Source organism: Chiloscyllium punctatum, chromosome 10 (genome assembly GCF_047496795.1).
Source record: "Chiloscyllium punctatum isolate Juve2018m chromosome 10, sChiPun1.3, whole genome shotgun sequence".
Lineage (NCBI taxonomy): Eukaryota > Metazoa > Chordata > Chondrichthyes > Orectolobiformes > Hemiscylliidae > Chiloscyllium > Chiloscyllium punctatum.
Window position 1 is genome coordinate 72,921,657 of NC_092748.1, and position 15,505 is coordinate 72,937,161.

The 15,505-nt window shown below is 39.7% G+C and overlaps 1 protein-coding gene across 5 annotated transcripts in view; it reads left to right on the forward strand.

The window, feature by feature from the left end:
• The window catches only part of scn1laa (sodium channel, voltage-gated, type I-like, alpha), a 193,013-nt gene that overhangs the window by 128,170 nt on the left and 49,338 nt on the right, over positions 1 to 15,505 (forward strand). For all 5 annotated transcript variants that reach the window (XM_072579493.1, XM_072579495.1, XM_072579491.1 and 2 more), the window contains exons 20-22: positions 3,215 to 3,388; positions 5,184 to 5,306; positions 6,529 to 6,801. In XM_072579493.1, coding sequence (XP_072435594.1) covers positions 3,215 to 3,388; positions 5,184 to 5,306; positions 6,529 to 6,801 — 570 coding nt within the window. The remainder of the gene's footprint in view (positions 1 to 3,214; positions 3,389 to 5,183; positions 5,307 to 6,528; positions 6,802 to 15,505) is intronic.

Sequence of the window (15,505 nt, forward strand, 5' to 3'; positions counted from 1 at the left end):
AGCTGTCTACCTGGTGAAGCCACCAAACAACACTACTTGCATGCTTAACAGTATAGGATAGACAGAGTTAAGCATTCCCACAACCAATGGGTCAGATCTAACCTCTGCAGTCCTGCCACATCCAGTCGTGAAAGGTGATAGACAGTTAACTCACTGGAGGAGGAGGCTCTACAAATATTCCCATTCTCAATGATGGAAGAGATCAACACATAAGTGCAAAAGGTAATACTGAAGTATTCACAGCAGTCTTCAGCCAGATGTACTGATCAGATGATCCATCTCAGCCTCCTCCAGTGGTCTCCAGCACCCTAGATACCAATCTTCAGTCAATTTGATATACATCTTATGATAAACAGATACTCCAAAGCCTAATGGTCCTGACAACATTTTGGTATTAGTATTGAAGGTTTGTGCTTCAGAACTTGTCACTCCCTAGCCAAGCTATTCCAGTACAGTTACACAAAAAGCAGGTCAAATCCAACCCGGCCAATTATCACCCCATCAGTCTACTAACGATTATTAGTAAGGTGATGAAAATTGTCATCAACAGTGCTGTCAAATCACATTTGCTCAGTAATAACTGGCTGTCTGACACCCAGTTTGAGTTCTGCCAGGGCCTCTCAGCTCCTAACCTCTTTACAGCATTGATTCAAGCATGGAAAAATGTTGCTGAATTCCAGAGGTGAGATGAGAGTTAATAGCCCTTGATGTCATGGCCACATTCAATTTAGTGTGGCATCAAGGAGCCCTGGCAAGACTGGAATCAATAGGTATCAGGGACAAACACTCTGCTGGATGGAATCATGCCTAGCAAATAGGAACATGGCTGTTTTTGTTGAAGGTCAGTCATCTCAGCTCCAGGACATCTCTGCAGGAATTCCTCAGGATAGTATTTTAGGCCAAACAATTTTCAGCTGCTGCTTCAATGATCTTACCACCAGTGTAAGGCTGAAGTGGGATGTTTGCCAATGATTGCATAATGTTCCACAGCATTCACGGAAACAGTACATATTGTAACAAAATCTGCACAATATCCAGGCTTGGGCTGACAAGTAGCAAGTAACATGTGCGCCACAGAAATGCCAGGCTATGGCTATCTGCAGTAGAATTAAAATTAACTTTATTGTCGCATGTACTCACAAGAGTACAGTGAAAAGTTACAAGTCACCACTTATGATGCCATCTTCAGTACCAACGTACCTAGGTACAGGGTCTTAAGTACAAATTCCTACGGGGAAAGAAATATAAAAATAAAGAAATAGGAAGTCCAGCAACAAATTAGAAAATGGAGAAGTAAGAGTTTGGCGTAACGGTCCTTTCGACCCAGACCACTCTGGGCTCCAACTTGAGGCCAGGAATGCTGAGAGTCTGAGTCCATACTGAGGCCAGGAATCTGCACTGGATTTCACCCCGGACATCATGATGCTGCCCGAGGATGGGAAGTAAAAAGAATAAAGAAATCAGGAAAAGAGATAAGAAATAAAAGAAAAAAAGAACAAGCTTCGACTCAGGAGTGCAACTCCACTGCCATCTTGAAAGTAATAAGAAACAATCTAACTACTACCCCTTGACATTCAGTGGTGTTACTAACACTCAGTCCCCCACTGTCATCCTGGCGGTTACCATTGACCAGAATCTCAACTGGACTCGCTGTATACATTTAGCGGCTACAAGTGCAGGTCAGAAGCTGGGAATACTGTGATGAGTAACTCACCTTCTGTCTCCACAAAGCTTGTCTGCCATCCCCAAGGCACAAGTCAGGAGTATGATGGAATACTCCCCACTTGCCTGATTGGATGCAGCTCCAACAACACTCCAGAAGCTTGACACCATACAGGACAAAGCAACCCACTTGATTGGCACTTCATCCACAAGCATCTAGTCTCTCCACACCAATGCTCAGTCGCAGCAGTGTGTACTATTTACAAGATACACTGCAAAAATTCACCAAAGATCCTTAGACAGAATCTCCAAACCCACAATCACTTCCGTCTAGAAGGACAAGGGCAGCAGATATATGGGAACACTACCAGCACCTGCAAACTCCCCTCCAACCCTGACTTAGAAATATATCGCTGCTCCTTCACTGTCACTGGATCAGAATCCTGGAATTCCCTCCCTATAAGAGAATTGTGGGTCCATCTACAGCATATAGATTGCAGTAGTTCAATAAGATAACTCACTGCCACTTTCTCAAGGGCAACTAGGGTTAGGCATTAGATGTTGGCCAGCCAACAACATACACATCGTACACATGAATAAGAATAAAAATTAAATCAGAAAGATCACAGAAAGCTGAGGAACAGTTATTTGGATGTCCTCATCCAAATATTACAAATAGCTAGCATCCGTTAATGAGTTAATAGGGAAGGCAAATGGAAAGGTTGGCTTATATTGCAAAAGGAATAGAGTGTAAAAGTAGGGAGGTTTTGCTAAATCTGTACAAGGCACCTATCAGGCTGTAGCTGGAATACTGTGAGCAGTTTTCAGCCATTTATCTCAGAAAAGATATACTAGCATTGGAGGCAATCCAGTGAAGGTTTACTTGGCTGCTACCTGGTATGGAGGGACTCTCATATGATGAGTAGGTGAATAAGTTGGGCCTGTACTCTTTCAAATTTAGAAAAATGTGAGGCAACCTTATTGAAACATGCAGGAAGACTTTGCAGAGTAGATGCAGGAAGGTTGTATCCCTTTCTGGGAGAATCTATGACCAGAGACCAAAATGTCAGAATAAGAGATTGTACACTTAACAGAGAGATGAGGAGGAATTTCTTCCTTTAGGAGGTGGTGAATCTATGGAAATCCTTACTGCAGAGAACTGCTGAAGCTGGGTCAGGGCTATATATATTCAAGGCTGAGTTAGACAAACTTCTGATCAGAAAGGAAATTTGGGTTATGGGGGAATTAGGAAAGTGGAGTTGAGGATTATCAGATTAGCTATCATTTCATTGAACAGCAGAGCAAACTTGGTGAGTGGAATGGTAGGCTTCTGCTCCGACATCTTATGGTCAACCCTACTAGTCAACAGCAAAGTAAAACAGCAGCAACTATTGTCGCACACTATGGTCTGAACTAACTCGGCCTGTTAGACTGAGAAAGCTTGTGGTGTTAGTTGGAAACAGAAATAAAAAGAGGTCAAAAATCTCATGAGCGAACTCAAATTATCTTTTTTTAAAAGTACTAGTATTTTTACTTAATATCTCACTTTTAGGCATTTGAAGATATTTACATTGAACAAAAGCATAACGTCAAGTCAATGCTGGAATATGCTGATAAAATCTTCACCTACATCTTTATTCTGGAAATGCTGCTGAAGTGGGTGGCCTATGGTTTTGTGAAGTATTTCACAAATGCTTGGTGTTGGCTGGATTTCCTCATTGTTGATGTACGTATTCTGAGTTTTTTTTCTGTTGATATCCTATTTCGAGGTAACAAACCCAGAGATTTGGTGCATTATGTCTGCTACCATATAACTCAGGATTGCTGCATTAAGTGAAGGTTTCTCAGGGATACGGTCATGACTACTGTTCTTAGATTCAATAGATTTTTTGAAATAGAATAGTATTGTTATGTGATAGTGTAGTAGGAAGTTTCTTTCCATGTTCCAGTATCGCTCAGAATGTTCGATGTTGGCATTGGCCCCAAAGCAGATGAGGGTTCACTATTCAATAATGTCACTAACTTTAATAAGTGAAACATCACCTACAAAATAAATTTTGTATTAATCCAGAATAGTACTCAAGTTACTCATTTAAGATAATCTTTTGGACTTCATACATTACATGTAAACCGTTTATACAAATTCAAAGTCACTAACTTGTTTTAACTTTATTTTGAATCTTAAGCGTGTGTGTGATATAACCAGTGCATTTTTTTTGCTTTCTTTTGGCTCCAAGTCATATTTTGCATTCTTGGCTGAGAATCCAAACATCCATAAATGTGACAAAACACCCAAGCCCCTTAAAACATTATTACATTGTCAATGCTGGCTCTCTCATCCCTTTTGCCAATTGCAAGCTGTATTTTTACACAAGGTAGAAAGATTTCATGTGCTTGCAGTTTGTGGTATGGATAGGTTTTTGGTGACTGATACTTCTATTGCCCTGTAATAAAATGGCTTTTTTTAACACAGGTGAAAAATTATGAATAGATAGCTAGTTATTTTTTCTAAATAAAAGCTTGTTTTGCACACCCCACTGTCACTGTAGAGTTTATTGGTTCTATATAGGTCAGTATACATAGCCATATTTTGTTGTGTGGTGTACGAGTTGCCATGAATTTTTTTGGAATTGAGCAGTGAGGACTCGAAGATATTTTACTATCCGCTACATTATACTTAGATGCAGTTCTACAGGACAAAGTCAGGTATTTTAAACAGCACTCGGCAGCCACTGTGGCTGCCTCTGGCTTCTTCCTTGGGTTGGCTGGCCTTGATCCATCCCCTTTGTGGGTTTTTTCATAACAATATGTTTATGCAAAATCAGCATTTTTTTCTGACTCCTGCTAATTGGTCCCCACTACAAATTCTGCTCCCTAGCCACTGACATCATCCTTCTCCGTGGCAACTTCTTGAGGTTAAACTGAATTTGCTTGTTGCTTAATCTTGAAATAAAATTCTGACTACCTCCTTCCATCTGACTCTGCCTCTACCTCTGTCTCAGCACAATTGCTGCTGAAACCTCATTCATGCCTTTGGCACCACCTGGCTTGACAATTCTAATAGATGCCTGGCTAGCCACCCACTTTCCTCCTTTCATAAACTTAAAGTCATCCAAAGCTTTGCTGCCTGTGTGCTTACTTGAACCAAGTTAATGTATTGTCACTGTACTAACTGAATAACAGTGTATCTTAGTTAAGCACTATTTCAATTTTAAAATTCTTTGCCTTGTTTTTCAGTCTCTTCACTGCATTTTACCTCTATAATTTTCTTCCCTCCAGGGTACCTGCACCCATCTGATTGTGGTCTTTTGAGCATCTCTGATTTTAATTGCTGTACTATTGTGCCCATTCTTTCATGTGTCTAGGTAACTGAGTACAGGTTGTTCTTCCAAGAACAAGGATTGTCCATGCAGCTGATTGAGATTATTCAGTTTATATTCTTCTTAAGTAATTTATGATAAATGCTACATCAGATGGTTTTACAAACTGCATTAACCATTTCAATTGTGTTTTTTGTATAGGTGTCTTTGGTGAGCCTTATAGCTAATACCCTAGGCTACTCAGAACTAGGTGCTATTAAGTCCCTTAGGACACTGAGAGCTTTGAGACCTCTTAGGGCCTTGTCACGTTTTGAAGGCATGAGGGTAAGATGAACAGTGCCACAAGTTTGCATGTGTCTGATATGCATTTAGATCCAAATGAAATAGGGACCCTTATAGAAGTGATTATCTTGCATTTTCTATACTATCCTTCATTACAATATCTCAACACATGGCCATATACTATTAAGTATTATGATATGTAAAATTCACTTACACTTTTCTATCCAGCTTTTCCCTTGTGTGATTTTTTTCACTGGAGTATTTCCACTTGCAAATGTTATTACAACGATGCTTGTAGAAAAAACTAAAGATTTTTTGAACCTTTATTTAGAAGAAAACAATAATGTATATTTTTAAGTGAAAGCAATGAAGCAATGAATATTATCCAGCTGACATATAGTTATCACATGATTGCTTATTGTATTTGAACAGTTAAATTAAGTTGGTATTTTTCACACAAAATAAATGTATGCTTTAGTTGAAAATTATCAATAAAATGATGTAGGTTCAATTTCTAGCTCTTTGACTTAGCTTTTGAAAAATTTTGAGAAACAAATTTAAATGAATTCTACAAGTTTATGCCCCAGCTGTAAGTTTATGCCTGCTGGGAGTGCACATCAGATATAATCATAGAGAATAAATTAGAAAATTGGGTATAGAAATAAATGAGACCCACTGAATTTCAATGAACACAGATAAATCAAGTGAATTTTACATTCAAATGCTTGATATGTGTTTCTAGATAGCATAGCTTCATGCAGACAGTTGCTTCACACTTCATGTTATTGACCTGTGAGGGTACCAAAAGGTAATCATTAGTATCACATTTGGCCAATGTAAACTCACATCTGCTAAACTCTCATTGTTTGATTTTATTTTCTAATTTCATTATTTTTCCAATGGTTTTTGATTTTTATGTCTGCACTTTACTCATAATTTTGCATTCTTTTTGCAGTAATCAATTCTGTGACATCATCGATCCACCACAAGGTTTTTTGCTTTATTTTACTTTTTTCAATACATGCAATGTCATCTGGTCAAGTACTTCTCTGAAGTTGCTGTATATTGTTTCTATTTTCTTATTTATGCACAATGTTTCTGTTGTTTGTTTACTAGTATATTGAATCTTTAATATACATAATCTACAGTTTACAGAAAGTGCTTTTAACAAAACTAATGCTTTCTGTTTATCTTAGCAAGAAACTTTTCCAATTCCAACATGTATAACATGTTTAACATTTCTTTCCTTAATTCTTTTGATTAGGTGGTCGTCAATGCACTTCTTGGAGCAATTCCATCCATTATGAATGTGCTACTTGTCTGCCTGATATTCTGGCTCATTTTCAGTATAATGGGTGTAAATCTTTTTGCTGGAAGATACTACCACTGTATCAATATAACTGACGGAAAACAGTTCTCCATCAAGATTGTTGACAATGAAAGTGATTGTGAACAGCTTAATGAAACCGCACGATGGAAAAATGTAAAAATCAACTTTGATAATGTTGGGGCTGGCTATCTTGCTTTACTACAAGTGGTGAGTTCAATGTTATTTAACATGATTTTTGAAAACATATAATAAGCAAAGCATGGGAAAAACCTAGTTTTGAAATTTTAGTTTGATTGGTAAAGAGTGAGATCACCCAGAATACACAGTTAAATTAAAGCAATTGTTTTATAGCCTCGAGACCAAACTTAGACCTGCTGTGCTTCTAGGCAGAATAGAGTTCTGGTTGTGCTTGGTACCATGAAATCCTGAAGCTTCTTATTCCATTTAGAAAAATACTTAAATGCATTGGGCTTAACATGATGCAATGAGGATCTTGTATGGCCTTTGCAGCAATGAATGTAAACTCCTCATGAATTTGGGTTTTGAATTTCTAGGGGGCTGGTTAGCTCATTTGCCTGGGCAGCTAGTTTGTAAGGCTGGGTGCAGCCTAAGTTAAATTCCCACATTTCCTAAGGTTGCCATGAATGTTTTTGCCTTCTTGATCTCACTCCTCACTTGAATCATGGTGATGCTTAGGTTATATTCGCCATTAGTTGTCTCCCTCTAATGGGACAATGGTGATTCTACTTAGTATGTAAAATTTAATTTCTATAAGCAATTTTAATGGTATAAATAGCTTTTTATTTTCTCCAGAATATAATACTCAAACCCGCTTTGCATTGTTAGAATTGATCGGTTTTATGCTGAAGAATTTTAGGGCTCACGTAGCTCCTCAGGTTACGTGACATAATGCAACAATGAGACAAGAAATTTGTTCAGAATCTTAATCAATGTTCATCTGGAAGTCTGAATTTCTAAAGTCAACAGTCTGATTTCATAACTACTTGTGGAAACCTTGAGCGTTTGTGGCTGCTGTTCTACCAATATTAGACCAGTGACTTCACTCCAAATGTACTTTATTGGCTGTAAGGTGATTCCAACTGGTAATGGCAATTATTTGGAGTACTGACCAAATCACACTATACAATCAGATTCTATTCTAACTGAGCAGAAACTTGTTAGCGCAGTAGCTAGAAATGTCTGTAATCGTTTGTACTTTTTAAAAAAATTATTGCTTGTATTTTCAATATTCATTATGAGACTTCTTGTGACTTTTTTCATGCTTTGTGGCAATATCTTCTAATGTACATTATATTTAGATTATTTTGTTTTGCCGAAGTAGGTTTTTCACTCTGATAGTGAAGTTTTAACCCAAGTTGTCATAATCTTTTTAAAATTATTTTTGAATATATTTATAAGTTGCATCTTGTTTCCTCTAACTAGTTGGTACAAAATCAATAACAAAGATTTTGCAAAATATATAATACAAATAATGAGTGCATGTATGCATTTCATTAATTTGTCTTTTATTATCTTCATTCAAGTTCAACTGAAAGCCTAGCATTAGATTACAATATTTTGCTCAGAACTAGTGACTGACCTGAATTTGAATTGTGCAGTCATAGCATGTACACTGTGTAATTCCAGATGCTTTGGCATCCTCTAGGAATGCATTATGCTGCTAGAAAATAAAAGGCTGAAATCAGGCCACAGAAAAATACCCCTTGCCCTTGCCCCTGTCACCTATGCCCCATTCCTTCCTTAAATCCATCTTAACGTGCACTTGATCACCCCATCTCAGATGCCAAATGTGTTTCCACTGATTTTTCAAATGGTGTGCATGATGCGTGTTAGGAACATTTAATCCAACCTCATATCCATGAAGGGATAGCAGCATAAAGATGACCAGCAAATATTTGCAATTGTGATACTGCATGAATTCAATAGGTTTCCAAATTGTGAGTGAGAGGTAGAGAAGCAAACCTGCAAAGTAAATTAAAGTGTGGGGATCTTTAATCACCCAAATATTGATTGGGATCATTTTACTGTGAAGTGAAAGAAGAGCATGGAATTTCTGCACTGTGTTGACTAGTATGTTCTCAGTCCAGCTAGGGAGGGGAAATTATGAAATGGATCAATGGGCCAAGTGTCTGTGAGACACCACTTAGATAATTAGTGTGAGGGGAGTGTATAGTGCGGAAGATTAACACAGTTCTTTGCAGCAAAAACTTTGAGCCAAATGACAACGTTGTCTGCCTGATGCCAGGGTTCGGGATATCAGAAGAACTTGAGGTAGAAAGATGAGGATTCAGCAACATAAGTTCAACAATAAAGGTAGGACAAGGAAGGAAGTTCTGCAGACAGTGTATGAGACGTTAGAAGCTAAATTGAAAAGCAGAACCTCAAATGTAATAAACTCTGGATTTCTACCTATAACATACAAACTGGCACAGAGTGAATAAGATTTTAAAAATAAATACCTGTCCACGGTGTGGAAGAAATTAGTTATACTTTGTGGAGTACTGTCACTAGTATTGGGGAACAGGGGACTATACTGTTATGACAGTCTATACGCGAACCATACCGGGACTGGAATTTATGTGAGCCAATAAAATCTATGTAAGTAGAGAAGGTTTCAAACTAAATTTGGGGGGGCGGTGGGGGAGTGAGAAATCATCTTTTGGTAAATGTAACAAATCAAAGGTTATGGTTGAGATAAGACCGCAAAACATTAATTTGAGTAATCAATGTAAGAAAATGGCAGGAAGGGACAGAGAGGAAAAAAAGCATAAGATTGACCAGCAGTCAAGACTAGTTAAGACCATAAGACATAGGAGTGGACTTAAGGCCATTCAGCCCATCGAGTCCATTCCGCCATTTAATCATGGCTGATGGCATCTCAGCTCCACTTACCCGCACTCTCCCCGTAGCCCTGAATTCCTTGCGAGATCAAGAATTTATCAAGATCTGCCTTGAAGACATTTAATGTCCCGGCCTCCACTGCATTCCATGGCAATGAATTTCACAGGCTCACCACTCTCTAGCTGAAGAAATGTTTCCTCATTTCCTTTCTCAATTGACCCCTTCTAATTTTAAGGCTGGGCCCACGGGTGCTAGTCTCCACGCCTAATGGAAACAAATTCTCAGTGTCCACCCTTTCTAGGTCATGCATTATCTTGTAGGTTTCTTTTAGCTCTCCCCTCAACCTTCGAAATTCTAATGAATACAATCCCAGGATCCTCAGCCGTTCATCCTATGTTAGGCCTACCATTCCAGGGATCAGCTGTGTGAATCTCCGCTGTGCCCACTCTAGTGCCAGTATATCCTTCCTGAGGTGTGAGGCCCAAAACTGGACACAGTATTCTAAATGGGACCTGACTAGAGCTTTATAAATTCTCAGATGCCCATCACTGCTTTTATATTCCAACTCTCTTGAGATAAATGACAACATTACATTTGCTTTCTCAATCATGGATTCAACCTTCAAGACAAACTTTAGAGAATTCTGGACTAGCACTCCCAGGGCCCTTTGTTACTTTGGCTTTATGGATTTTCTCACCGTTTAGAAAATACTCAAGGCCTGTAATCTTTTTTCCAAAATGCAAGACCTCGCATTTGTCCATGTTGAATTTAATCAGTAGGTATAGGGAATGCTGGATGTTGAAAGAAATTGAGGGTTTGGTTAAGAAAAAGAAGGAAGCATATGCAAGGTATAGATAGGATAGATTGAGTGAATCCTTAGAAGAGTATACTTAAGAGGGAAATCAGGACAGCAAAAAGGGGATATTAGATAGCTTTGGCAAAGAGAGTTAAGGAGAATCCAAAGAGTTTTTACAAACTCACTAAGGACGAAGGGTAACTAGGGAGAGAATAGGGCCCCTCAAAAAGCTGCAAGGCGGCCTTTGTGTGGAGCCGCTGAAAATGGGGGGAAACAAACCGAGTATTTTGCATCAGTATTTACTGTGGAAAAGGACATGGAAGATATAGAATGTAGGGAAATAGATGGTGACATCTTAAAAAAATGTCCATATTACAGAGGAGGAAGTGCTGAATGTCTTGAAACACATAAAAGTGGATAAATCCCTAGCAACTGTTCAGGTGTACCCTAGAACCCTGTGGGAAGCTAGAGAAGTGACTGCTGGGCCTCTTACTGAAATATTTGTATCATCAATAGTCACAAGTGAGGCGCCGAAAGACTGGAGTTTGGCTAACATGGCACCATTGTCTAGGAAAGGTGGTAAGGACAAGCTGGGGAACTATAGACTAGTGAGTCTGACGTCAGTGGTGGGCAAGTTGTTGGAGGGAATCCTGAGGGACAAGATGTACGTGTATTTGGAAAGGCAAGGACTGATTAGGGATAGTCAACACAACTTTGTGCATGGGGAATCATGTTTCACAAACTTGATTGAGTTGTTTAAAGAAGCAACAATGAGGATTGATGAGAGCAGAGCAGTAGATGTGATCTATATGGACTTCAGTAAAGCGTTCAACAAAGTTCCCCAAGGGAGACTGGTTAGCAAGGTTAGATCTCACGGAATACAGGGAGAACTAGCCATTTGGGTACAGAACTGGCTCAAAGGTAGAAGACAGAGGGTGATGGTGGAGGGTGGGATTTCAGACTGTAGGCCTGTGACCAGTGGAGTGCCACAAGGATCAGTGCTGGGTCCACTACTTTTCAACATTTATATAAATGAATTGGATGTGAGCATAAGAGGTACAGTTAGTAAGTTTGCAGATGACACCAAATTTGGAGGTATAGTGGACAGCAAAGAACATTATCTCAGATTACAACAGGATCTTGATCAGATGGGCCAATGGGCTGAGAAGTGGCAGAAGGAGTTTAATTCAGATAAATGTGAGGTGCTGCATTTTGGGAAAGCAAATCTTAGCAGGACTTATACACTTAATGGTAAGGTCCTAGGGAGTGTTGCTGAACAAAGAGACCTTGGAATGCAGGTTCATAGCTCCATGAAAGTGGAGTTGCAGGTAGATGGGATAGTGCAGAAGACGTTTGGTATGCTTTCATTTATTGGTCAGAGTATTGAGTACAGGATTGGGAAGTGATGTTGTGGCTGTACAGGACATTAGTTGGGCCACTGTTGGAACATTGCGTGCAGTTCTGGTCTCCTTCATATCGGAAAGATGTTGTGAAACTTGAAAGGGTTCAGAAAAGATTTATGAGGATGTTGCCAGGGTTGGAGGATTTGAACTATAGGGAGAGGTTGAATAGACTGGGGCTGTTTTCTCTAGAGCGTCAGAGGCTGAGGGGTAACCTTATAGAGGGTTACAAATCAGGAGGGGCATGGATAGGGTAAATAGATAAAGTATTTTCCCTCGGGTGGGGGAGTCTAGAACTGGAGGGCATAGGTTTAGGGTGAGAGGGGAAAGATATAAAAGAGACCTAAGGGACAATTTTTTCGCTCAGTGGGTGCTATGGGTATGGAATGAGCTGCCAGAGGAAGTGGTGGAGGCTGGCACAATTGCAACATTTGAGAGGCATTTGGATGGTTATATGAATAGGGATGGTTTGGATGGATGTGGACCGGGTGCTGGCAGGTGGGACTAGATTGGGTTGGGATATCTGGTCGGGATGAATGTGTTGGACCAAAGGGTCTGTTTCTGTGCTGTACATCTCTATGACTCTACGAGTCTATTTCCTGGACCACTCTCCTAAACAGTCTAAATCTTTCTGCAGCCTCCCCGCCTCCTCAGTACTACCTGCCTGTCCATCTAACTTCGTATCATTGGTGAACTTTGCCAGAGTGCCCCCAGTCCCTTCATCCAGATCATTAATATATGAAGTGAACAGCTGCGGCCCCAACACTGAACCCTGTGGGACACCACTTCTCACCAGCTGCCATTCTGAAAAAGAACCTTTTATCCCAACTCTCTGCCTTCTGTCAGACAGCCAATCCTCAATCCATTCCAGTAGTTCACCTCAAACACAATGGGCCCTCACCTTACTCAGCAGTCTCTTGTGAGGCACCTTATTAAATGTTTTTTGGAAGTCTAGATAGATAACATCCACTAGATTTCCCTGGTCTAACCTACTTGTTACCTCTTCAAAGAATTCGAACTAGTTTGTCAGGCATGACCTGTCCTTACTAAATCCATGCTGACTTGTTCTAATCTGACACTGCACTTCCAAGAATTTAGAAATCTCATCCTTAACGATGGATTCTAGAATTTTACCTATAACCGAGTTTAGGTTAATCGGCCTATAATTTTCCATCTTTTGTCTTGATCCTTTTTTGAACAAGGAGGTTACAATAGCAATTTTCCAATCATCTGGACTTTCCCTGCCTCCAGTAATTTTTGAAAGATCACAACCAATGTCTCTGCTATTTCCTCAGCCACCTCCCTCAGAACTCTAGGATGTACCCCAAGAGATTTATCCATTTGTCGACCTTTTAGCTTTTCTAGCACTTTTCTCTTTGTAATGGCTACCATACTCATCTCTGTCCCCTGACTCTCCTTAATTATTGGGTTATAACTCATGTCTTCCACTGTGAAGACTGACGCAAATTACTTACTAAATTCTTAAACTATTCCCTTATCTCCCAGCACTAGCCTTCCTGCATCAATTTGGAGTGGCCCAATGTCTATTTTCGCCTCTCATTTGTTTCTTATGTATTGGAAGAAACTTTTACTATCATTTCTCATATTACTGGCAGCATACCTTCATATTTGATTCTCTCCTTTCTTATTATTCTCTTTGTTGTCCTGTGTTTTTGTAGCGTTCCCAATCTTCTGATTTCCCAGTGCTCTTGGCCACTTTATAGGCTCTGTCTTTTTCTTTGATACATTTCCTGACTTCCTTTATCATTCATAGCTGTCTAATCCCCCCTCCCCAGATAATCTTTCTTTTCTTTGGAATGAATCTCTGTACTGTGTCCTCAATTACACCTAGAAACTCCTGCCATTGTTGCTTTACTGTCTTCCCCACAAGGCTCTGCTTCCAGTCGATGTTCGTCAGTTCCCCTCTCATGCCAGTGTAACTATCTTTATTTAACTGTAACACCATTACATCCAATGTTGCCTTTGCTGTTTCAAACTGCAGACTGACCTTTACCATATTATGATCGCTGCCTCCTAAGTGTTCTCTTACTTTAAGACCTTTCATAAAGTCTGGCTCATTACATGGCACTAAGTCCAGAATAGCTTGCTCCCTTGTGGGCTCCATCGCAAGCTGTTCCAAAAAGCCATCCTGTAAGCATTCCATGAATTCCCTTTCTTTGGGTCCACCGGCAACATTATTCATCCAGTCCATTTGCAAGTTCCTCATGATCACCGTGACCTTGCCTTTCTGACATGCCCTATCTATTTCCTGGCACATCTTGCGCCCCTGGTCTTGACCACTGCTGGGAGGTCTGTACATAATTTCCATTATGGTTTTTTTTGTCTTTGTGGTTCCTGAACTCCACCCACACAGACTCCACATCATCTGACCTTATGTCATTCAGTGCCATAGATTTAATTTCATTCTAAGCTAACAAGGCAACCCCACCCCCTCTGCCCACCTCCCTGTCTTTTTGATAAGTTGTAAATCCGTGGATGTTTAACTGCCAGTCCTGAGCCTGCTGTGATGCCTACCACATCATAATCATTCACGATGATTTGTGCCACTAACTCATCTACTTTGTTACGAGTACTATGAGCATTCAGGTAAAGAGTCTTAATGCTAATTTTCTCATCATCATGATTTCCAAGAGCTCTAGTGATATGTCCTAAGTTACCCTTCCATTTTGCTTCATTCCTAGTCTGCCTTGAACGTAAACTCTGCACACATGCCAACCTGCTGCTTATCTTTCTACTTGACTCCATACTCCTGTTGCTTTCCCTTTCCCTTCCCCTCGACTCACAAGTTTAAAGTCCTGGTGACCACCCTATTTATCCTTTTCGCTAGAATACTGGTTCCAGATCAGTTCAGGTGGAGACCGCCCCATCGGTACAGATCCGCCCCAGTTCCAAAACTTATGCCAGTGTCCCATGAAATGGAACCCCTCTTTCCCACTCAAATCTCTTAGCCACGTGTTTACTTCCCTAATTTTCTTATCCCTATGCCTGTCAAGGTGCTATGAAAGTAACAAAAGCCAACATTAATTGCTCTTTACCAGAATGCACATAGCATTTATAACAAATGAATTGTTAGTGCACATCTTGGTTTTTTTTTTAAAGGAGGTGGCTAATGAGGTTGTAGATGTGTTAGTATTAATTTTCCAGAATTTTGAGATTCTGGAAAGGTTCCATCAAATTCAAAAGAAGCAACTGTAACCTTTCTATTCAACAAGGGAGAGAGGGAGTCAGAAACTATTGGCCTGTTAGCTTAATAGTCATGGGGAAGCTATTTGAATTGAACATTATTGGGGTTATAACTGAACACTTGGAAAATCTGAAGGCAATGAAGAAAAGTCTGCACGTTGTTTTAAAGGAAAATTATGTTTAACCAGTTGATTGGAATTCTTTGAAAGAGTAGCATACATGTGTTTCAGGTTGGCAACGTATGACGAGTAGTGTCCCATAGAGATCTATGCTGGGCTTTCTTTTCATACTTTTTATCAATGACTTAGATGAGGGGATTAAAGGCATGGTGGCCAAATTTATAGATGACACAAAGAAAGGTAGGCAAGTACATAACAAATTGTGAAGATTCTGGAGAAACTCAGCAGGTCTGACAGCATCTGTGGAGAGAGTTGAAGGTTCGAGTCTGGTCTGACTTCTTTAGATATTGCGAGACCAGCTGACCTTCTCAAGCATTCTTGGTATTTGTTTCAGATTTGCAGCATTAGCAGTTTTTTTGTTTTAATTATAGATAGGAATGTATGTTGTGAAATTACATGACAAGGATGCAAAGCAATATGGATAGGTCAGTTGAGTGGGCAAAAATCTAGTAGATGAAACATAATGTATG